Here is a 23770-nt window from a genome sequence, read left to right as displayed (position 1 = left end):
GGGAAGAGCCACATCAGCAGAAAGGAGACCGCATAAGGTTGAAGAAAGGATGGATGCATGGAAAAATACCCCCAGATGTGCCTCTCCTGTGATTTATCAAATACAGGGTCAAATAGGAGTTTCTAGGCTGAAATTGGGGATTTTCACCCCTCTGCATTCTGGGGCACGGTTTCTCCATGGGTTTCATTCAGACCTGTTTCATTTCATCCATCCTCTACCAACGCAGGGGCCCCAGGCACCGGGTGCCCCTCATCATCTCTGCCCTGGATGCTGCAGATGTGAGCTCACGATGGGTACACCATACGATGGGTTTACGTAACGTTTTATAGCCTTTGAAATACAAACAGTGCAGCTGATCTAAAGGCCACGACAAAGCAAATAAGAAAAATCTCAGTCACCCGACATCTCTTTCCATCTAAGGCTACTCCTCCTTACAGAAGAAAACCCTCAGCTGACATAAACCACAACTCCCCCACCAAATTCTGTGCATCTGGGTAGCTTGGCTGTGCTCACATGCGCCGCTGGTGCAAAGACACAAGCACAAAGCGAGCCACATGCACACACAACTCCCTGCACGTACACACAACACGGTCCCGCAGCAAACTTGCTGCAAACTTCACCTCGTCCCTTAGCTATGAGGACAACAGGGAACGCTTGCCATCCTGTCACTGGACCTGTGACCAGATAAGCCCCTAAAAAAATGGGAGTTTGTCACGTGTCTTCCCACGCAGTCACCCAGATCACAATGTCCCTGGATGTCATCGCATCCCCAGCCCTGCAGAAGATCTTCCAGGAACTATTTATGCTGTGCATATGTTATAAATAAAACAAACATGGGTTCTCAGGCTTCCTTAAGGAACAGATGCCTCCCAAAGTAATATTTACAGAAATTTATTATTAGATTTGCAAGCTCTATGCCTATAATAAGAAAGAAATTAAATTACGTTACAAAAGCAGAACCTACCATCAACCAAGGGCAACACATCCGTAAACACAAATATGACATTAGGAGTAACGTGAAGGGATTACATTGCTCATTTCATGACCCACTTCAAACACTAATGAGTTTTTCAAATTTCAGGCTAATTTTGGTGCACAATTTTCTTTTCTGTAAACCACTGAACATAGGTAAAAGAAAGTGCTCGCTCTCATTTTTATATATTTGAAACAAGAGCTTCTGGTAAGACGCTCTGTTCATTAGGCCAGCAAAACTGACGACTATCCTAACCTGATTATTTTAGATATGGTATGGTAAGGTACGATTAATAGATTTTATTTTTATTTTTAATTTGTCTTGTAGTTCCTAAGTGAAGGTCTTTAGCCAAAAGATGGAGCTTCAGGTAGCATGCTTGTTCCTAACATTCCTCTGTCAATATAAAGGATGCCAAAGCAAAGTGAAGGATTAATTCCCAAGCAGTTTTTACACAAGGCCCCAAGAAGAAACAGCGATTCCTCCTCCTGCTAAAACCTTGCTCACTTCATGCATTTTGAAGCAGCAGGCCCCTGCTCCAGCTCAGAGGTCTGAGACTCCCAGAGTTAAATCGTATTCCCCTGTGTGTGTTACAGAGGTTTCAGTACCAGTGCTGGCTACAGCCGAACGCAGCGCACACCAGGCAGGGCCAGTCCCTACTCACGCCACTTGCTAAGTCATGCACAGCAGGTATTCTTTCAGAATTACGAGCTAACGAGTCTCCAAGCATTCTCCTGTTGCAGACACCACCAGAAGAAGACACTAATTTCAATGACTTCTAAAACCTACTTACATTACTCTTCACAATTTATGCTGCCAAGTGCATGGTCTCAAATCCATTCCAGTTTCATTCACGGGTTGCACCTCTGAGCCTCCTACAGCTAACTCTGGTGCAAGTCAGGAGTAGCATGGTTGAGGTTAATACCAGTCAAATTTGATTCCTATTAGCATTCCACCAAAGGAATTAGGTTCTATATCCCATGTCTCGGGTACCTGCAAAAGGCAGAACTGCTGCATGTTTGCAGTGCAGCCCAGTGTTCGATTACAGGGTCTCGTTATTCAAAAATGCTTCTATAGACACTTCAGAAAAGCAAAAAAACATGGAGGCTAATGGGAACTGGTTTCTTACAAGGTTAAAGTTGACTGTCCCAAGCTCACATTTAACCCATGAAACAAAAGACTAAGAAAGCATGAATTTTGTCGCACGGTTTGGTATCACTCAGCCCATTTTTGCTCTCTATACCCTATTTCAGGAAAGGCAGCTAGCAAGCCAAGGCATCTTTGCCCCCTGCCCCTCAAGAAGAGCACTCCAGCTCTTTTGGAGAGCAAATGCCTCCTGTCTCTCCTTCCCTGCTACTGCAGACAAACAGCAGTGAGGAGAAGAGGCAAAAGGAATTTTTCCTTTGCCCAGCCCTGACTGCAGAACCTCACTGCAAGTTAAAGCCAGGAACAAAGTTCCCCTCGCTGACTCCGGGGTCATGCTAGGTGCTGGAGGAGACCAAAATTCTGGGTCATGCAGTCACATTTTGGCCCTGCAGATCTTTATGCCTGCGTCTGTAACAAGTCATCTCCAGTCAGAGATGTTATCGCAGCAAAGTACATCTGCAAATACTCTATTCGGTAACTAACAAATTAATCTTTTGGAAGCTGCAGCATCAGAGAAAAATCCCTTGTTAATTACTACACAGATAATTGCCCCCAAGAGCACAGCTGCTGTAAGGTGAAACAGCAATGTAAGTCAAAGCAAGCTGCTCCTGACAACTGCACGCACCTGCATTTCTGAAAATATTTCTGAAATATTCTGGCTGGTGAGAAGAGAACTTAAGAGCTTGCAAGAGATGGGAGTGCCTCCTCTGGGACCAGCTCTCCTGCATCTGGCACGTCCGCTTTGGAGGGGGTCAGAGCAAAGCGAGGAGCTGTGTGAGCACGCGTGGCCGCTGTGTGCGTGCAAGCGTGCACACGGGTATGTTTTCATTTATGTTGAGTGCAGAGGGTCAGATCAGCCCAAACCGGGTAGATGTATCTCATGACTTTTAAACAAGAAATGGAATTAATGGGAATCTGCAGTAATAACTTACCAGGGTAAATTAATATAATAATAAACTCTCCATTTACCAGGGTAGTAAGAGGAAAAATCCACTATAATTATACATATATATATGTATATATATATACATATAATTATAATGTAGCGTAACAAAACACACCCCTCGCAAAAACAAAATCATTGACTGAGACTGTAATTAATGATATGCATCTCAAAGACCAGAACCCTTCTGCATTAGGCATGATAGAAACTATAGAAAATGACAGCATCTATTCCAAAAATAGGGTAGAGAATATGGGAGAAAAGTCTGAAGCTGAAATAGGAAAAAGATGAGACATTGTAGAAAGCTGGTGGCATCTGGTCGTCTGACGCAGCACGGGAGCACCCCAGTGATGTACAAACAACAAAGAGCATACAGAAGGAACTGGAGGACACCGTAGAGGAGACGTAGCTCCCATTAATATACACAGCAAATAATTCCAGTGGACAAGTGTCTTGTCCTGAGTGACGTGGAAGCCAGGAACTTCACAGAAAGGGCAAGGAATTAATAGGCAAAGCAATTCTATAACCTGCTCACTTCTGCTACGGTTCGTGCAGGTCAGGTTTGAAGCAGAGAGACAGAGACGGGAACGCGTACGTCATATCTTTGGTTGTGATAAACAGGATTACAGCCTCTGAGGTTGCCAAACCAGTGTCCTGCGGAGAAATTACTCCACACACACCTACGCACTTGCCTGTACAACACGCATTGACTAACAGATCATTGCTTTAGTATCCAGAAGCGCCAAGAAACCAACACAGGCTCCCCCACTTTCACCTTGAACCCAGAAACTTGCATTTACAATTGATTAAAAAAAAAATTATATTCATAGGCCGAAGGTTTGAAACCTGGTTTTCAACTATCTCTAGATACTGCTGCAGGGATGGGAACTCATCAAAACAGCTCTGTGTTTCTGTGAGGGTCTTGGCAACACACTCCCCACTTCTGCATGACCATTTCGGATTTTTTCCCATGAAATCTGACGCTCCCATCTTGTCATCACTCCCCCAGAGCGGGGGGAGAGCTGAGGGGCAAGGAACAGTTTGGCTTACAACACCTAATAACAAGTTTGAGAAATAACGCGTTCTTCCGTTAATCCAACATCCTTGTTCTTCGGGGATTGATTCACTCCAGCCAAAACTTTACTGGATGGAGACCAGACCTAGAGAGCCAAATCCTGTTCTGGGTTTCACAATAAATCCTGAATAGCTCCACTGAGCTCAAGCTACCCAGTAAACACAACAGCACAACCCTGAACACGTTCATCAGCTTGAAAACCATAGTTTCTTTTGGAAGCTGGTTTCAAATCATTCGCCTAGCAATAAAACACTAAATCCACTGAACTTGCAAGCAGTATCTCAAAGACCACATGCATCTGTTGAATAAATCTTCAGTAGCAATCCCTCTAAAATAGCCGTTGATGCAGATATTTATTTTTAAATATCACTCTGAAAACAAAGGCATTGGTAATCGAAGAGATTTAGATTTTAAGAGAGTGACAAAACTACAGTCTTAAAAAGTAAAGAGAATGGGGGGGGGGGGGGGGGGAATCTTGTCTCTGATCTACAGAAATCCAGTTGAATTTATCAAGCCGCACTGTGATAACAGTGATCTGGTCCATATGTCAGCACACAATGGTTTCGTTGTACAGATAATTCTGACATCAGAAGCAAAAACTTTTAAAGCCTGAATGTTATTTAAATCAGTAACATATGTTCTAATAGGAAGCTTACATAATAGTTTCATTGTACTCTCAAATAACTGTAAAGTATTCAAAACTGCAAAACTGATTGTATGCATGTGTTGCTCGTACTTGATCAAATCCATGACACAGCCCCCAACTCCGTAAGCAGGGCTAAGGCCGTGTCCTTATGTCCCTGCAGTGTCCTTTCACGCTTGAAAAAATGGTCATACCAATGTGAAGACCTGACTTGCTTTCCAGTATTGCAGCCTTGGATGGTTTTGTACTTCCTCGTCCAAATTCAAGCAGCAATACGTTGGCTTGTGTGTCCCCTGTCCTGCACCTCCTGCAGCCACGGCACACAGGTTGCCTTTAGCATCATACGCTCCTTTGTGCAAGCATGAACCGCTGCCCTAGGGGTAAGATAACAAGAGTGGTGTCCCATCTTTTGCAGCCAGAAGCTTGCTTTTAGGCTGCAATGCCATGGAAAAGTAGCACCTAATATTCTGGCCTCCGCCTTCCTTCTGAGCTGTGCGGCTTTTTCACTGGAAGGGTTCCTAACCCTGTTGAGACATGTTGTTGGAGACTTCAAAAACTAAGCAAAAAAGACTTTGCTAGGCAATTCGCAACTCATAAGCTTAAACACATCAGAGGAAGACAACTGTGTTTTAGGTTGAACAGAAAGTATGTATTTACCAAAGGTCTTTTTAAATAACAAGCATGTCTATGAAATTCCGTTTTCATAACTCCTTTTTACATGCAAATGAAGAATTTCTGTGTGAATGAAAAGTTGCTGCTGCCAAAGGTCTTTGTAGTAGGGTGTCTCTCTTGTCCCATCTTTTTGTGGCAACCTCCATGTGAATAAGAAGCTGTTTTCCAAATGGGCTACTGCGCTGATGCCACTGGCAATATTTCTCCCAATAAAATGATTCCACTCTTTTATTCCAGGCTGGGGTTTTATTTTGTTGGTTAGTTGCTTTTAAGTTTCAAGTTTGGAAAGGGGAAAAGGTCCAGCATATTGCTTTTTTTTTACCTGTGGATCTCTGCCTCAGGCTTTGCGGACAGCAAAACCCATCTCTGGGGAGAAAACGCAGCTCCCCTGGTGCTGCACAAGGGGTAAATCAGGGAGAGCACTCCGGGTCCTGCACTTTGTCCAGCCTGCGACTCTGTTTTGCCTTCTCAGCTTCGTTATGCCACAGCGTGAGCCAGCTGCCACAGCTTTCCTGGGCTTGCTAAAGCAAATTGCAATTACCAAGGAGCCACGTGCTTTTGGCCAGCACTTTCTCTGAAGCTAAAACCTGAAAACAAGAACAGGAGGAGACTACCTGGCTGCAGCAGTCAAAACCAACAACCGTTCAAGGCAGTTTGGTTGTTGTCCAGGCACGAAGGCAGAGCCCACGCTGGTGCTCCTGGTAGAGTACTTGGGCTCTGCCACGGACACGGCTGTGACCAACACTTTGACCAGAGACACTGCATGAAAATCCTTGTTCTACTAACGGCAGTGCCAAACCTCCCCCTGCCTTCAGTGGGGCTGAGACCTTCCCCTCCGGTGCCGGCAGGTGAGGATGGCAGGAGATGGAGATAGGAGACAGGAGGTGACAACAGGGAAGGAACCCAACCCTAACGAGATACAGCTCTGGGCCATTCCTGACTTCTAACATTTCCACTCGTATTGTTGTTTCTTGCTGCCTCATTGAACTCACTGCAGCAACTGCAATATTACACTATGCTACTTGCAAGCACTTTATTTTCCATGTCAGATTATACCTCATTTAAACCAAAAGTGCTTGCTGAGACCAAGAGGAGAGAGGTAGCTGTAAATGAAATCGAGTGCTGCTAAACACACTTCTGTAACTAGTCAATCATGTTTCAGTTAATGCAGATGCTTACTTCTGTTAAAGTTAATACACATGAAACTTAGCTTTAGTTTCAAGTACTCTCATTTTTAGTTGCTGTCAAAAAACCTGGAGCAGAATAATGGGCTTGATCAACGTTGATGTACTCAGAGTCAGGAACAGCAATTCCCTAACACACGAACATACAGCGTGTGTGGGAAGGATAATGTAATTTTGTGTTAATTTCCTTTTGATCATTAAAACTGCTTGTCAGCTTAGTTACTGGTAGCGTTTTAACGATGAAAGATCAGTTGCTTTAACTCAGCTCCCACAATTTGGAAGGAGCAGGGGTTGCCAAAGTGCGGTTCTGTGGGCCAAGACCTGCCCTTGATCTTTTTTTTTTTTTCCACCCTACTCCAGCTCCCACCCTTGGCATGAAGCTGCGCCCCAGAGATGCTGTGGAAACCCAGTACGCTGTGCTGCATCTCACTGGGTGCGTTACATCTTCCACAAGAGCAGGAGAATTTTCAAATAGGATAAAGTTGAGACACACAGTAAATAAAACTCTCACACCCACATATTCATTGCCCCTCAATTTAGCCCCAGAGCTACTGACAGTTCCTATAGCTTTGGCAATCGTTCATTTTCATTGTTGAAAGTTTACATACAAAAAAAATAAAGGATAATGAAACTGTGGTTACAGAATGAGTTATTTACATTGAGGGAATGAATCCCACAGCTCTTTAAAATTTCCTGCATGAACAACTTTTCAGTCTCCCACATGTTGTGTGCCTGTTTCACAGTATGTTCCAGGTCTGAGCTTTGGCAGAGTAAGACAGATATATTGCAACTTTGATTTAATATAGATCTCATCCTTCAAAATGAACACTCAAAACTTTTAACGCTGCAGGGTAAACAGAAGGAATATTCTGTAAAAGATCCAAATCAGCTGACAGATTCAGTGGTGTTAAGACACACACCACAAAAAAAGCCCCCCAAACCTCTTTTTCCGAGTACCAGAAAAAATGGAATTCTAGATTAATTGACCACACAGAACTAAAAAAATGGATCAGCTGTGAGTTGCTATTCAATTTTTGTCATAGTAATGGCTATAGCTTCCACTGAAAAAAAACCCACTTGCAATACTGCAGAAATGGGTTGTTATGAAAACAGAGAGAAAACGTAATTTAAAATTATTTAGTCTGAATGTACAGTGGCAGGAAAGCAGGTTCTTGAGATTCTTTAAATCTGGCACATTTGTATGACACTAATGATTTTCTCCTGTGGCTGACGGTAGTTTCTTCTTTGTACCTTTTCCTTCCTTTTCTAATCTATGTATATATACAATAAGAAAACAGGAAAAATACAGAAGCTTGCAAGGAAGAGGTACAGGTACATTTTAGGCCTGTGAATGGCCGGCAAACACCAGTTGATTTCTTCCAAATTTCTTTTCCCTCTCAGCCTCTAATATTCACCCTGGATTTGGCATGATAGACTTGACTCTGCATGTCCTGAGCCAACACTTTGTCTTTAAACAATACCTTCAAGGAAGACTTTGCTTGTACTGGCCTCCAGATGTTCTACAGCAAGCAAACAAGATGCAGAAGAGAAGCTTGGGGGACCTGAGAGCCCGTCACCCTGACTACTGAGGCAGATCAGACCTTATAGATTTCCATACTAAGGGTGTTACTACAAGACAGAACCTGCAAGTTTATGTCACAGTACCCCAGTATAGCTCTCAAATCTGGAGCAGGTGTGCTCATCGGCTGTATAGCAAATGCCACACCCCATTCTTTGGCTTCATTCAAACGAATTCCCACTCCAGGGGGATCTAGCAGTAGATGTTGAAATGTGTCTCCAGTCATGGAGATGAACTTTATGGCAGAAGTGCAAATCCTCATGAGGGCTCTCAGCTGCCAGAGATGCCGCTGATCAGCTCCACTGATCATCCCGTGTGAGCAGACTAGTTGTTCTAGCTCCCCAGTGCCCTCCTGCCAAGAAAAGTCCCAGGAGGCCTGCATAAACTATTTCAGAGGCACTCACGCAAAATTCTCCCACCCGTCTTGGTTGAGTTCTGGAGGCAACGGTAGCTGCCACCCATGAGTAACAAACAGTTCCTTTATAGACTGATTTGCAATGGATCCTTTGCAAAAGTAACTAAGTGCCCAGTCTCCCCAAAACGGCACACAGTCTTCGTGCGAGAGAAACGCATAAGACAGACTTCCGAGTAGCTCATGAGTTGGGATAAACCCCTTCGTGGCTATGATTTATACTGGTTTTGAGAAAAGCAATTCTACTACCTTGAGCTGGCTGGCTACTGGCTGTGAAGTAAGGGAACATATCCCCCAAAAAGCTGCAGAACGTCACGTCACCCACTACCTGCCACATTATTCAACAGTGGACGCTCACACCATGGATCTCCAGTGAAAATAAAGGTTTTCAGTCAACGTACCTATCAATTTTTACACAAGCTAACTCGGAGACATTGTACAAACTACCTGGTATCACTGTTAAGTATAGACTGTAGGAAATGAGGTAACTATTTCACAAGGCACAAATATACGGACATACAGTCTCCTTTCAAACCCTGTTGAGACTAACATTTCTTCTGCACCATTAAGTTAGCTTGGGAATGCAAAAAGGAAAAAAACCCTCTGTGAGATGGCTATGAGTGGTATTTAATATTAATGAGTGTATGAGGTAGAGAGAGATGACTCCCCCTAATTATAATGCTTTGTGAGCTTAAAAGTAAATACCAGTTAATCTAAACTATTTAATAAAAAATAATGACATTCTTCAAAACAAAAAACCCCACAATCCACCCAGAAAAAAAAATGCACTTTTAACTTAGTAGGAAGAATCATTGCATACTGCAGTTTAGAGCAAATACTAAAAATATACAGAATTTGCTTATTGACATAGATGAACCTTACAGAAGGTCCTTTTGACAATGGTGGCTGTATTGCTTAAACACATAAGAGTGATAAAATAAGACTGATTATACAAATAAGCACATTTTCAAATATTTTTAAAACCCTCAAGTATGACTTAGCAACTATATTTTATTGTGTTTATTTTATAAAGGTTAAAATTTATGCTACTGATTCTTACTAATTCTAGGGTTAAAATTTAACATGTGGCAATAAATTCTTCAATTTAAGAAGCTCTTAGGGAACAAATGTTATGTTTTAAAACTAGGTCTACCTTGGGATGCTAAGGACAAGAACATAAAAAAAAAAAAGTCTGTGGGACCTTAATAGGGATAATTATTATAATTATAAACAAGGGCAAGTTGGACTAAACAACACTAAGCAGAGTAAACCAAACCTCTGTAAATTCTTGCCTATGGTGAGATGAAGCAGTAGAAAGTGGAGCGGTAGGACTGTGAGGCTGGTGAAGTTCAAGCCAGAAGCTGCCACAAATGGTCTTTCAAACGTGCAATCCTTCATAAAACTTCTGTTACCAGCAGTGGGTGGTAGGTTTCAGTATCAGGCCTGTTTTCAAGTTCTCACCTCTAGAATATGAACACACAGTGCAGCTCAAGGCAAAGGGGGAAGAACGTGCATGCATTATACCTGCTGATGGAATCGCAAACTTCACCTCCTAAAACACAAAGGCATCTCTGTATTTCTTTTTGCAGGTATTCTTCCACCCCTGAGAGGCCTCATGCACCCTGTAAAGATCTCAGGACAGAAGGATAAAACTTTGCCAAACCGCAAATCAGAAATAAATCTAGAGAAAAAGAAGTGTGCACGTATTTTAGGGGAAAAAGAGCAACAGGTCCTTTGTGGGCAGTAATGTGTCCACAGAAAATAAGGAAAACTAAATCAACTCCTGCATAGAAGGTATTTTCTAGAAATTAAATTACATAAACTGATCATACACTGAAATTCTATTTATTTCTTCATTGTTTATTCATATTGCTTGGCAGTTACCAACTGATGAATACAACCACATAGTTTAATTTCCCATCCAGCCTGACTCTCCCTTTTTTAAAATCAGCACTCACCTTGCATTTCAAGGACATAATTTCCCACTGAATATAATTATTTTCAATAAAAAAAAAAACAAAAAACAAAAAACCAAACAAGCTGCAGACAAGCAACTCTCTTGTAGGAGAGAACCAAACCAACCTACAAAGCCATTAAACTAATGCTAAAATTATTTTCCTACCTATTACCATGAAGACAAGCCTTCCACAGGTGGTTAGCTCCACTGGCAATGGGCTAATTCCTACTGCTTCCCAACCCAGTTCTTTGGGTTTTCTCAGACAACAATTATAATCATTCTTTCTCATCACTAAAATGAACATTTAGGAGTACATTTTCATAACTGATCCCTGACATTGACAGCTGAAACAGAGCAGCTGCAAACCATAATACCCAGGCATGTAAGTACTTATTGGCTGGCAGAAATCAGCTATTACCAATGTTTTTATTTATCGTATTACAGTAGCCATCCAAAACATGTAAGTGAGATCACGATCCCATTAGGCAAAGCCTTGTACATAACTCATTCAAAAGACTGTCTGCTCCAGAGTAACGTATGAAGTAAACAACTGAGGCTGAAAATACAGCAGATTTCTACAGCTAACGCAGGATGCTGCAGAAACAAGAGCTAACCCAGGAGCTGAGTCCTGTTTCTGAAGTCCTGGCCCAGTGGCTCAGCCACAAAGCCCAGTCTTGCCACAGCCCAGTCAGCTACAAAGCCTCTAGTCCTTGCCATTGCTATCTCCAGTCGGTTCAAAGAGTAAAGCTGCCCCTGTAACCCCAGAGACTGGAATCAGGTGTGCTGACGGACCCCATCAAGGTTCTTCATTCACTAAAAGCAATTTGTGCAGCTTAAGTAATTACTACTTGTAAACAAACAGCATTTCTAAGACCAGAACACCAATGAATACAGGATTTCAGAGGTTCCCTTTGGAAATGGCAAAAGCTTTTACCTACTTGTTTTCTTGATGAAGGAAAGGAAAGGAGCAATGGTGTGCAGAGGGGGAGAGCCAGGGATTTATGTGGCTTTTGCAGGTGTGGATGCATGCACTTGTTTCTGCTCGCTGACCTTGAAATGGTAAGGGCTGGATTCTTCCCATGGGACAGTCTACCCTCAAACACCAGAGAAGGAATGCGGGACATCTCTATCCCTCAGACCTTCTCACAAGAAGGGAAAAGTTGAGAAGTGTCCACCATCTCCCCTCCAGTCCCCTGCCCCACTGGACCACACCGTCCTACCAGCACATCCGCAGCTCAGGGAGTGCTTGCTTCGAGATGAGCCTCATCTCCTGGCTGGACAACACCAAATGAAGGTGGACCCCAGAGAAAATCGTACATGGAAGAGGTTTGAGGGCTTCATGTCAACAAGCCCAGGCTCCAGCAGAGGTATTTGCTGCTCCAATATACAACAGAGCTATGTTAGCAAGGCAGTGGCTGAGGCAGCGATAAAGAGAAGCAGAACTCCCATCTCGGACAGGTGCCTGGCATGAGAAAACATCCTGAAAAGTTACTTTTTACCAAACGTACTCAAAAGTGGTGTGTCTATTCAGATGGTTAGCAGAGAAAGGGCACAACTATTCATTAAATGATGGGCTTACCTTACCTTGCAGATGTTTAATGGCAGATTTGCTGCACACATTGTCCACTATTTATTTACTTTGCTATTTCGCTAGCCACATGCATGCTGCAAAAAGTGTTGTGGTCTCCGATGATCCTCTTATAGTTTTCATGCCCTGTATTGTAGCGCAGCTTGGATCACAAGGTAGAAACACCATAGCTGTCTCCCTAGGGGAAGAAATCTACCTCTGTGGAACTGCTCAGGTGACAATGAGAGCAGATTCTCTCTGCTCCAAGGTGAGATGGATGCACGAGATCTTCCCCACCGACCCTGTCAGGACCAGGAGACTTAAACTTGGAGCTGCAATGGTAGGACCTGCCTCATAACCCTGTTCCTTACAGGTATGCTCTGTACCTGACAGCCTGGAATAGGTGGCAGGGGAGTTTCAGCTCAGGAAGGCTGTATAAAACGTAGTGCTGAAGGCAAGAGCCACGGAAAGACACTGCAAGGCCAAGAACTTGTTTTGGTGTCCTCTGCACTTGCTGCAGAACGGAGCCCGAGGTCCAGAACTGCAACGGCGCATTTGTGCAGAAAACAAGTTCCGCTTCCCTTGCTGGCGAATCAGCCTGTCAGACTCCCTGATATCTAACGTCATAAACGCGCTCACACTCTCTACTTTGGGCAATTGACCCGGTGAAATTAAACCAAGGAAAATCAGAAGCATTACGTTACCTTCCTTGTCAAGGGAGAGCTAGGCAGCTCAGAGGGGTCTACCCACAACAGGTAAATGGGCAAAGCAATCAGATTTCCCTATGCCTAATGCAGACGAGCTGAGTGTGCTTTACTGAAAATAATCCCCTCAACTAAAAGTAGCTGTATTTCTGTCCCCAAACCATTATTTTTTATTAATAATAAGAATGTCCTTAAACCTGTCAATGCTAAATAAAACCTGAGGTCACAGCAAGTTGGCCAATGTTTGTAATATTCCCAGGTATCTGCAGGTATTAATACAGAGAAGACTCATTAATACAGAGATTAAGATTCAATTCAAATGCTTTCCTAGCTCCTGGCAAGCACCCAAAGTCCTCAAAGAATATGTTCTTAAGATAGGCTTCATAGCAACTTTAACTGCTGAAGGCCTTTCGGGCTGGCTACAAGAAAAAAGGAACAACAGAAACACTTCCTAAATAAACTAGCTTGCATTTACAATTAAATGCTTTCCTTATCCAGAAAAGCAAATGTCGAAGTAAACAGTGATGCTATGGGCACTGAAATTTGGACATAAAGAGATTCACCAAATCAAAGCAGTGGTTCTCCTGACTGCATGGGTGAGTACAGCCTAGAGCAAGAGCACCCTGACCCCTAATTAAACACCGTGAGCAACTACTGTAATATAAATAAATCATCTGTTGACAAACATTTGCATCTTTAATGCAAAGTAACTGAATTGATTTTAGAAAATATTTTGGGATCTTATCTATCATAAAAGCAATCCTGATCCTTGTTGCAGAAAACTCCTTGCATTTACGTGCAGTACTTATGTTATATGCACCAGACAGTAACCTAGTAATTGCAAAAAATTAGAAATGACCGGCAGAAGGACAAGCAAACTGGAGAGCAAAAAAGAGCAAGGAAAGGGATAAGTAAAAATTACAAGGAAAAAACAAACTTAAGGGAATGATGCCCCTGAATTTCTTCTGCTTGAGAGAAAACTATCAAACAAATGCTGGGTGCCTAGAGATGCTATCAGCAACACATCAAATTTTGGGCTGATCACTGTCATGGCTCAGTGTAACTTGGTCTAGATCCAGCAAAGCACTTGGACTGATGTTCAATTTTCAGCTTGTGAGCAGTTCCACTGAATTCAGACTTCTTGTGATTTTAAGAGGTGAGCATTTGCTTCAACTCTTTGTTGAATAAGTACTAAGGAGTAATATTGCTAAGTTCAATTTCCTAAACATCCTGATTCAGGTCTCAAAAACATTTTTAAACATTGGTTTAAAGCCCTTGCCCTCAATTAAGAATGAATTAGTTTGGCTCTGGTTTCTTAAAGTCATGAAATGATGGGTAAAATCCTTACTCAAATCACCCCGCTCACAATTTCAGTTATTTTTTCATAGTCAAGAGGGCTTGAAATTTCCCAAAAAGTGAATACAGAGATTCTTGTGTAGCTAGTCTTGTCCCCAGGAGCTGGTGTTAAAAAAAAATAAAATATCAGAACTCTATCCTAGGGCTCATAAAAGCGTGAGAACTGTTGAATTTGAATGTCCTCTGCACCTTGCTCATTTGAGCCTTCAGGACAGCTGTCTCATTTCCAGCCTCCCATGATGACTTTACTGACCCAAACAGACCAGGAATTACCGTCCTCTTCTTCCGAATGACCCTTTTGCAATAGAGGAAGAGCAATTTCACAACTGCATGCAATGCAGACTGCAGCAAAGAAACATTAACTCTCACCTGGATGAGGGAAATCTGCTTTCCTTTCCCTATATACCTCGCCCTTTTGTCCCCACATTCTGCAGTTTCTGCATTTCATCTCACTTAAAATATAATAACCTCTTTCCATTACAAGCAGTTGCTTCAGTAGCCCTGGGAGCAGACCAGTCTTCTGCTGGCTGCAATGTGTAGAGCCGAATGTGAGGAAATGAACTTCTAGTGAAGCAGCTGGTGAAACAGCTTCTGCTATAAACTTCTAAGAACCAGTTCCTGAGATGCCCCTATCTGATTTAAAAGCCCTTTCATAAAGATACCTGTCTCACATTTTTAAACAGATCTTTTCATTCAGCCCTGAACTGAGAATAAAAGCAATCTGATAAAAAATACATAGGCTGCATGCCAAAGCAGAAGTAGTAATTCATTGGCCTTGAAATATAGTTCTTTTACTGGAAACGTTACAAAGACGAGGACCATGTGTCATCACAAAAAAAAGGCAGCTTTTAACAGGCACTCTTCAGAATAGTCTCCACGTTTCATCCTCAATTATCAGTTCATAAATCTAGAATTTCTTAGCTGCTAGCAGATGGGTGAAGGTCACCAAATAAGGACCTCATAAAATTAGTGCGATTTAGAAAATTAGCAACAATCTGAACTGATTTCTTTCCACAGTACGCTGGATTTTCCAGAGCCATTCCCCTTTAGCAAAGGACCAGCAGAAAACTAAAACCCAGAAACAGCCAAAAAAGAAATTCCCATTCAACTGCCAAGATGGATTATCTGCAAATAAACTTGGATATACTTCCCTTATGGATTTAATTAAATAGTTGATAATGAAGTCTTGGAGGCGTGCTACTCCGGCAGACATGCTCCAGAGTGAAGGATTGTGCCGAGGGACCATGGGGAGCTTTCTGTGAACCAGCAAACCAAGAAGCAAGGGCAGAGATTGAGAGGGGGTGCCCTGGGGCTCCCCGTTAGAGCAGGGAGCATCGGGACCCTGATGAGCAGCAGCTCTGGCTCAGCGAAGGCAGGGCCAGGAGTGAAGGTGGCCAAACCCCTACCTATGAAAAAGTAGCCCCTCCAGGAACGTGAGTGTCCAGGAGTGTGGCACATCAGCCAGGGCATGGCATGGCACATCAGCCAGGGCACAACGTGGCAAGGCAGTTTGCACGGGGAGGCACCATCCTCCTGACTGCTCAAAGAGGCAAGCTCCAGTAGTGGTCATTGTGTACCCCCCACCGAGATGAAACCTAGCTGTGGTTTCCACTTGGCCAGAAGGCATGTGGCGACCTGGAGCTCCCACACAAGTACGCAGCTGCCCAGGTGACAGGCTGCAGGGAGTGCCTGAGCCCGTCACTGCTACTGGAGGGCAGCGTGTGACGTGTGACTGGGTAGATGACCTGCTCCGTAACTAAAGTCAGGATCATAAATCCCTATTTTGTCATCTCCCTATATGCACTTTCCTAGCAAGAGAATTCTTCTCACGTTTTCAAACTGAAAAAAAGATGTTTTAATTCCATTTCATCCTGAAATAATTACTCTGCAAGACAGAACAAAACAAAAATAAAGTGACAAAAAGCAAGTTTCCCATCTTAATTACCCACTCATGCATACACACTGACAGTCTTTTGTTCATACTAATGCACCATAATACATTTTTTTCATGTAATATAGCATGAAAAGAATGTCTGCTTTTAACATCCAGAGTATATATGAAACACCTTCTATCTTTTGCCTGCTTTTCTGCCTTTACCTTCTTTTCAGTAAACAGCAATCTTCCAGTCTGTCCTTACGAGACGTTTCCTGCTATCTGCCACCTATTTTCAAATCACAACCACAACGATTCTGACCTTATGGGTGAGAAAGTCTGTGGGCATTACTTCCAGTGAGAAGGAAGAACATCCCTTCCATCATCCTCAAAAACCTCAGCTGCAAGGGCTTGGTCAAACACAATGAAATAACCCCTTTTTGGACAGAATTCAAAAATCAAGTTTAATTCAGGAATAAGACTGCTAAACATTTTTGAGTAAATGGCAACAGCCTGCTAGAACGGAACTATGTTACGTTAGTTCTAGCAGACATCACTACTGCTGTGACAGCAATGTTGCTTTAAAAGGCATTAAATTGACATGATGCAGACATCCAAAAATAAAGTTCAAGCATCCAGGCTGTGCTTGCATGGGCTGTGCCGTTAAGTGATCTGTGTTTATCAGTGACCCATTGTGAAAGATGGGAAATGATAAAGGAAAGCTGCTGCTCTAACTATACCGACTGAGTTCTGGGAGAGCTAACAGGGTCTTCTTTACCTATTCCCCAATAATTGCATTTAACTGGTGTATAGAAAGCACGCTTATTTAAAGGAAAAGCAGGGAGCTCCTTGGGGTTCATGTGTCTGGGAAGTGTCACAATATTAGACCTGATATTCAAGGCAAAACATATTTATGTTCTAGCTGATCAAATCAAAACTCAGCTTGAGACCACACGTTACCTGCATCAAGGACCACAAGGATGTCAGGCCACAGAAAATGGTTTGCTAAAACTTTTCATGACAGAAGTTAGAGTCTCAGTACAACGGGGCGTGCAAAATCCTACAAAGCTGTAAGTCAAACTAAACAGATTAGTTTTCCTGAACTGCATCCTGTATTCAATACCAACAGAACCGGTCAAAACATTTTCCATTGACACATTTTAAAAGAATACGGATTTTCGACCAAACAAAAAGCCTCTTTTTAATTTTTTTCCTTTTAATGTAATAAAACTTCTTTTGTTATTGTCAAAAATAGATTGTTTTTCACCCATTACTTACTCCTCCATTGCAATAATGGAGCAATTTCATGCTTATGACCTTGGCTGTTTGCCATTAAAATAATTGCAGCAATGTAGAATCACCACTTTTCCATGTTACGGACTAGAAGGTGGGAAAAAAATATTCAGACTGCAAATACTTTGTCCCGTCACCAGAACAAGGAAAAATAAAGATCAAAGTGTCACAACTGATGTTCATTAGCTACTGTAGTGATAATGCATGAGACCGAGAAGAATTTATTGCTGTTTCCCATCAGGGACCATGTTCTCTTTAACAAGAATTACCAAAATCACTATTCCCCCCGCCCATTTAGCAGATGGACATACAAAGCCAGAGAGCAGTCCTGTTCACCACTAAGGTGGCATTTTACACAGCCCTTTACTGATATGAACTGTACATTTCTATTATGTATTAATTACCAAGGATAATACAGGTATCAGCCCAGGAGAGAGAAGACAGCTCTGCCTCCTCATTGCGATGGTTTTCACTTCTACCTTCCCAACCTGCCAACCTCCCAGCTCTCTAGGAGAAAACACGTGATGCTTTCATGGAGCTTAGCAAGCCAGAGACACGCAGTCTTCACAGCAGGTCTCATAAACCCAACTTCATTGACTTCAATGAAGCCAAAGTGATTTTCATCAGCTGAGGAACTGGTCTGACCCGTATAGAACAGGCTACTGTGCACAATAAAAGCCCAAAGGCTGAAACGCTCTGAAATCTGAGCACCTAGACAAAGATAAGAGGCAAATTTCTAGCTCCTTTCAAATTTGTGACAAATTTCCAGGGACTTCAGCATAACAGGAACTTCCTTGGTGGCAGCCTGGGGCTAATTCATTGGCACCATTGCAGCTACACTCATTTATTCCAGCTCTGGTCTGTCCTTAAGCTTATATAGTTGCAGAGCGTATATTCATGACCTAATCCATTATCATGGCATGGGGAAATGGAAGAAATGAAAGTAGCACAAATGAAGATTTTATCACTTAAATAAAATTGAGGGCTGTTATTCTTTATGTTTATTTCAGTTATCATTCATGTCTTACCTCACGGACACAAGCAAACTATTGTTCAACTTCAGTTCTCTCAGATTAGGTAGATAGGCACCTACGGGAATAGAATAAAGAATCACTCTGCAGACCTAGGAGTAAAGGAAACCTCTGACAATTACAAGTCGAAGCATCTAATTTTACATGCATTTTTTACCTGTTTCTGCCAGATCTGTGCTGGACCTCTTCTAAGAAAAATTAACGAGATTATTTCACTCAAAAAATATTTCACTCTTTGCATTTTTGAAACATATACGTATTGTCTGCATGACCACCCAATTATAATTTTTGGAACCCCTCCATGACAATTCTGATACAGCATCTTTCCAGACAGACAACAGCAGAAACTGGCTTGGTGGGTGACTGTTTCCTTTGGTCCGATTCCCAACCCTTATTGACTATTAACTGAGTGATATTCCAAAGAGGTACCGGGTGCTTTAGAGTATAGCATTCATGACCTCTGATTTCTACATAATGCTCTTGCTTCTCTCCCCCAAAATCTTTTTCTACCTATTTAATGGCAAGTAGCGATGGACTTATTCGATATACAGCCAGGTAACACTTATTCAAAATGTAATTTTGAGTCAAACAACAAAGGCATAATTTCCCATGTCACAACACCACCTGTTATAGTTCAGAGGTCCCCAAAACACTACTTATGTTTTGCTAAGCATTGCCTTCACCTTTTAATTTTCTGGATGTGATCCATTGTTTACTATTCAATTGTACAAGCTTCATATCTATGAAAACCTCAGTACTCTCTAGTTATTACTTTGATTAATGCTTCTTTCTGTTCCTAAGATTTGCCTTTTTGGATGCTTCTACAGGTATCTCCGAACCAAAATCATAGACCAAATCCCTCCAAGCTAACGGAATAATTTGGACATAAGCTCAAATCCCAGGAAACATTTCCTATTGACAACAGCAAACTTTACCCATTCCCACCAGTAGAGTTTGGCCATGGCTGACAAGGATCCTCCAGTATAACGTGCAACCATGTAGAGGTAATACCAATTTTAGACAAACTGGATCATTACTAAAACATTAAAATCTGTTCTCAGAAAATATTTTTATGAGTCCTCTGAGTAATCTCTCTCTGGCAAGGGTTACTTAGCAGTGTCCAGAAGGACATTATTCCAGCTCTTTGCAAAAAATCAAAACAAAAGAAAAAGAGAAAAAGAAAAAAAAAAGGGAGTGGGATCTCAAAAGCAAACAGAAAAGGTCACGTTGTTCATCCCATTTCCCCAAACAGAACAAGAGCGTTTATGGCAAAAACATTTTAATAAATCATGTTTTAGTAGAAGCATTAGCTATACCTAATGCTATTTGGGAGTGATCATAACACACGTATTGATCTTCATGCTATACTGCAAATATTTAACTCCATGTCTTTGCAAAGCTCCTCAAAAAATACTAAAGATTCAAAACACATTGTGAATTTTTAAGCCTTTTTTTAAATCATTTTCCATAATACATTAAAACTGTAGCAGAAACTATAACACACTGTCCTCATCCTGCAGAGCATGCTTTCTGAAGTCAAACAAGTTTTATAAAGTATGGCAACCAAATAATTTTGAGTCACAAAGACTTCCTCACATGTAATCCACATACTAAGAATTTGATCTGCCCCCCCCCCCAAAAAAAAATAAAACAACCAGAATCTAGATTTCAAAAAATTGCTATCATGTTTCTGACAAGAAACCTGAAGCACAGAGAGATGAAATTACTTCTCCCAAAGCGTTAAAGGAAAGAAGAAGAAGAAGGATGCAGCAGCCCCTCCAGTCCCAGCACAGCAGTGGGTAATAGCCTTGCCAGGGATTCAACCCGAGAGGTTGAAGAGTTACCAAGCAAAGGCTATTGCAACGCATTACAAAGCAAATGAGGTTTAAAAACTATTAAGCAGAAGATTTGAATGAGAAGTCAAGAAGCCGAGCTCAAGAGAAATGGAGAGACTTGCTCAAGAAAAAGCTTTCCACTAAATGCATTTAGGGTTGGTTCAGGGGGGGAAAAAAAAAGACAAAAAAAGACTATTAAAGGATTCAAAGAGGCAGGGTGACAGGCTGACGATACAATTTTCACATCTGGTTATTTCATTATTGTAACCTGATCCTCCATCTCAGACATTTTATTGTATTTTGGCACAATCTGTCCCTGGGAACTTGTATAGTGTTAAGCTCTAATGTGCTGTTTACTAGACTGAAATAAAAGTATACTATGTGCAGTGGTGCAAAATTCTGCCAAGAAGACTTTTGCAATACATTTCTGCAGGTTCTTCCCTCCCTTAAGTTTTATATTCTACATATAATTATTAGTTGGTGCTAAGAATTCGTTGTCCATTTGACTTTGCTGGTTTTTGTAGTCCTAATTCCTTATATGTAGATTAGAGACTGGAAGACTATGTTGAGAAGAGAAAATCTTAAAATGAAGGTGACAAAATAAAAGATCTATCCAAATGTAACAACATACTTCTAATTTTCTTATTTTTAAACCTCACGGCATGTTTCCTTAGAGCAAGGACACAATTTATTCTTAAACTAACATAAAAATACTATAAAATATCAATAATATATTAACTTCTAATATTAATTTTTAAAGTACAAAAAATATATTCCTCATCCTGCCTTCAGATTGTATCATTTTGATTTTTAAAACTCAGAACGATCCAGAAAAATGCTGATGACTGCAGTACAAGGCTGAGAATTCAGAATGGCAAGCTATGTTATCTCATCTGTCTACAATTCCCTTTCACTAAATACCCTTTTTGTTATACGGCTCTGAAATTACTAAGCACCAACAATGTACTAGTGTTAAACTATTCCACTGTACTACCCTAGTGGAACAAAACTAAATGAAGAGCAGAAAGAAATCAGAGTATAAGGTAGGTGAATAAAAGTGATATGTGCACACTCAACAACATTGTCTTAAGTGCTGCACTTGACAAGCAGGGTAGCAATGCAGATGTTTTTCTGAGCTGCCTTGGTACAGCAGGTGGCATTTAGATACCTGACCAGGAGTAAGGAGAAAACAGGCAAGATGCTGATTTTATTATATTCTACAAGCTACAACACTTGTAGCACTTGTTGTTTACATTCGGATGTATTCTTTAGGTAGCATCACGTATCTTGGGTTTATATTGTTAACAAAAAATCACCATGCCTTGACTCCTTACACCCTCTGGAATATGGACTAGTGAAAAACATACACAAGAAAAATATTACTGAAATGACTGACAAATACTTGCCTTGGCATCAGGCAACCTACATGTTTTGTTGATCCAACAGTACAAAACAGGCATGCGAACGCAGGCCGCACTCTTCTAGCAAGAGCAACCTATGTACATTAAACAGGCTGTTTAATTGCCTTAAGCTGTGTAAGTCAGTCACACTTACACAAGTACTTAACTTGGTCAAGTTATTTCCATACATGTTCTAAATAGACATTTTTGCACATGTCTGGGGTGAATTGGGCAATGCCACTGGAGATAAGACCGCAGCACTTGCAGGCAAACCCTGGCTAGCTGCAGTCTAGCTAACTGAGGTGAGAATCTCACAAAAAAACCCAAACCACCCTATCAGTGCAGGGTTTAACATATGCTCACTGCCCCAGTACAAACCTGTGACTCCTGGAGAGCCTGCCCAAGCCCTGCTGCAGCGGGTGCTGTGGCACCTTCTCAGCGAGGCTTGTCGGAACCAGCCAAACCAAGACCAGTGTGTGCAGGTCTCTTGCCTCCAGCCTCTGCACCGGCTTCCCGACCACACAAGCTCCTGCCACTGCAATGCTGGCTGCCGACAAACATGTCCCAGCTTCCCATCAGGGATACTGACAAATGGAGCAAAAGGAAAGAGAGACGATGACCCTGTGTGAAAAATAACACGTGCCTGCCTCTGAAACTTCAGCAGAGCTTTTCCTTGATAAAATGCATGCAAGGAAAGCGGCAGTCTCCAGACACGTAATCAACTTAGCCTGGCCACCAGCAGGCAACAATTCAATAAGTACCAGCGAAGAGCACTGTGGGTAACGTGATTTGTAGCTATTAAAATCACTTAGAAAGAAGAGAACTATGTAGTGTCTTAAATGACTCTACCCCACCATCACTTTCAACAGGAATTTCTACGAGTCAGTCACGAATGCGGTCCCAGATCTGTCAGCAATCAAAACTGAAGGGCTAAGCTAATGAAAAGGAAATACTCCATCTGTTTGAGTATGAACCGAAGCCTACACGCAGCTGAAGAGCACAGAAGTCATGTCCCAAATCCGCAAAGCTGGATACAAGGCTTGCCAGGACGGGTCAGTGTTTTGCCTGTCGCTCAGCAAGGTGCACTGAAAACAAACAGCTAGAGCTTTCAGCAATTACCTCGAGCCCTGCTAAGGCTCAGATGCACGCTCCGGCATGAAGCCTTTCCTTAATTTTAAGCCTGGTCACATGAAAATATTTTAATATCGGTCTTTTCATGTTTTAGCCCACACCCACACCTAAGAAATATAACTGTTCTTCCCCACCGTGTCACACCATTGTACTGAGGCTGACCTGACGAACCAGGAAAGGTTAGCAGGACGGTGCTTTAAAGTTTAGCACATCCCCAAGTGGAATGCTTGTAAGAAAAACCTCAAGCAACGTGTTTTAAATCACTCTGGAAATCTTGCTAAAGGAGATGTGGGCCCTCAATGCTTGTGTTACAGCCTGTGTACGGCTGTAAACACCAAAACATTTCTCAAGTGCAAATTGTGGTGTAAATTTGGGGTTCAAGTGCTGCAAGGTTCTGGGTGACCCAGAACTATGCACAGTCTAGTAACTTGCAACTCCTTTACCTGGCCATTTAAGAGATTGCACAGCTTCTATCTTTACACATAAACACAGTTAAACCAGTATTGTTTACTCAGTGCAAGCTGATCATCCAAACAAGTAGTTCCTTGATGATAAAGATGCTTTTACCCATCTTCTGCAACTATGGGATACAGTGAAATCAAGGTTAAGTGATTTGATATGGCTATACAGAAAGCTAATTAGGTTTGGAATGCAAACAGAAACACCACATTGCAGAGCGGTCCAGGCTGGAGGGGACAGCCAGAGCTCTCAAGCCCAGACTCCTGCTCAGAGTTAAGTCTTCTGTGAGATCAGACCAGGGTGCTCAGGTCTTCACCCAGGTAGATGCTTTGTAAGGACCCTTCCAACCCAAACTGTTCTATGATTTAATGATTCTGTCATTCCATCTGGTCCGGTTCTTACCCTACTCCTTCCCTCAGGCTATTTATCCAGGCCCCTGTGAGCAGAGACCAGGTCAGCAGCACAGTTTCAGGGGCAGGCAGCTGGTGAGGAGCATGCAATGAGCCCAACACCTTCAGCAGCAGTCTGGCTTACACCATT

General features: G+C 42.1%; 1 protein-coding gene across 3 annotated transcripts in view; it reads right to left on the bottom strand.

Moving 5' to 3' along the window:
- The window catches only part of LRRC56 (leucine rich repeat containing 56), a 65357-nt gene that overhangs the window by 17757 nt on the left and 23830 nt on the right, over positions 1-23770 (bottom strand). For all 3 annotated transcript variants that reach the window (XM_027810538.2, XM_027810539.2, XM_027810540.2), the window contains one exon: positions 18403-18463. In XM_027810538.2, the coding sequence (XP_027666339.2) occupies positions 18403-18463 (61 nt within the window). The remainder of the gene's footprint in view (positions 1-18402; positions 18464-23770) is intronic.

This window comes from Falco cherrug, chromosome 10, assembly GCF_023634085.1.
Source record: "Falco cherrug isolate bFalChe1 chromosome 10, bFalChe1.pri, whole genome shotgun sequence".
Lineage (NCBI taxonomy): Eukaryota > Metazoa > Chordata > Aves > Falconiformes > Falconidae > Falco > Falco cherrug.
This window is presented reverse-complemented; position numbering and strand designations above follow the sequence as displayed.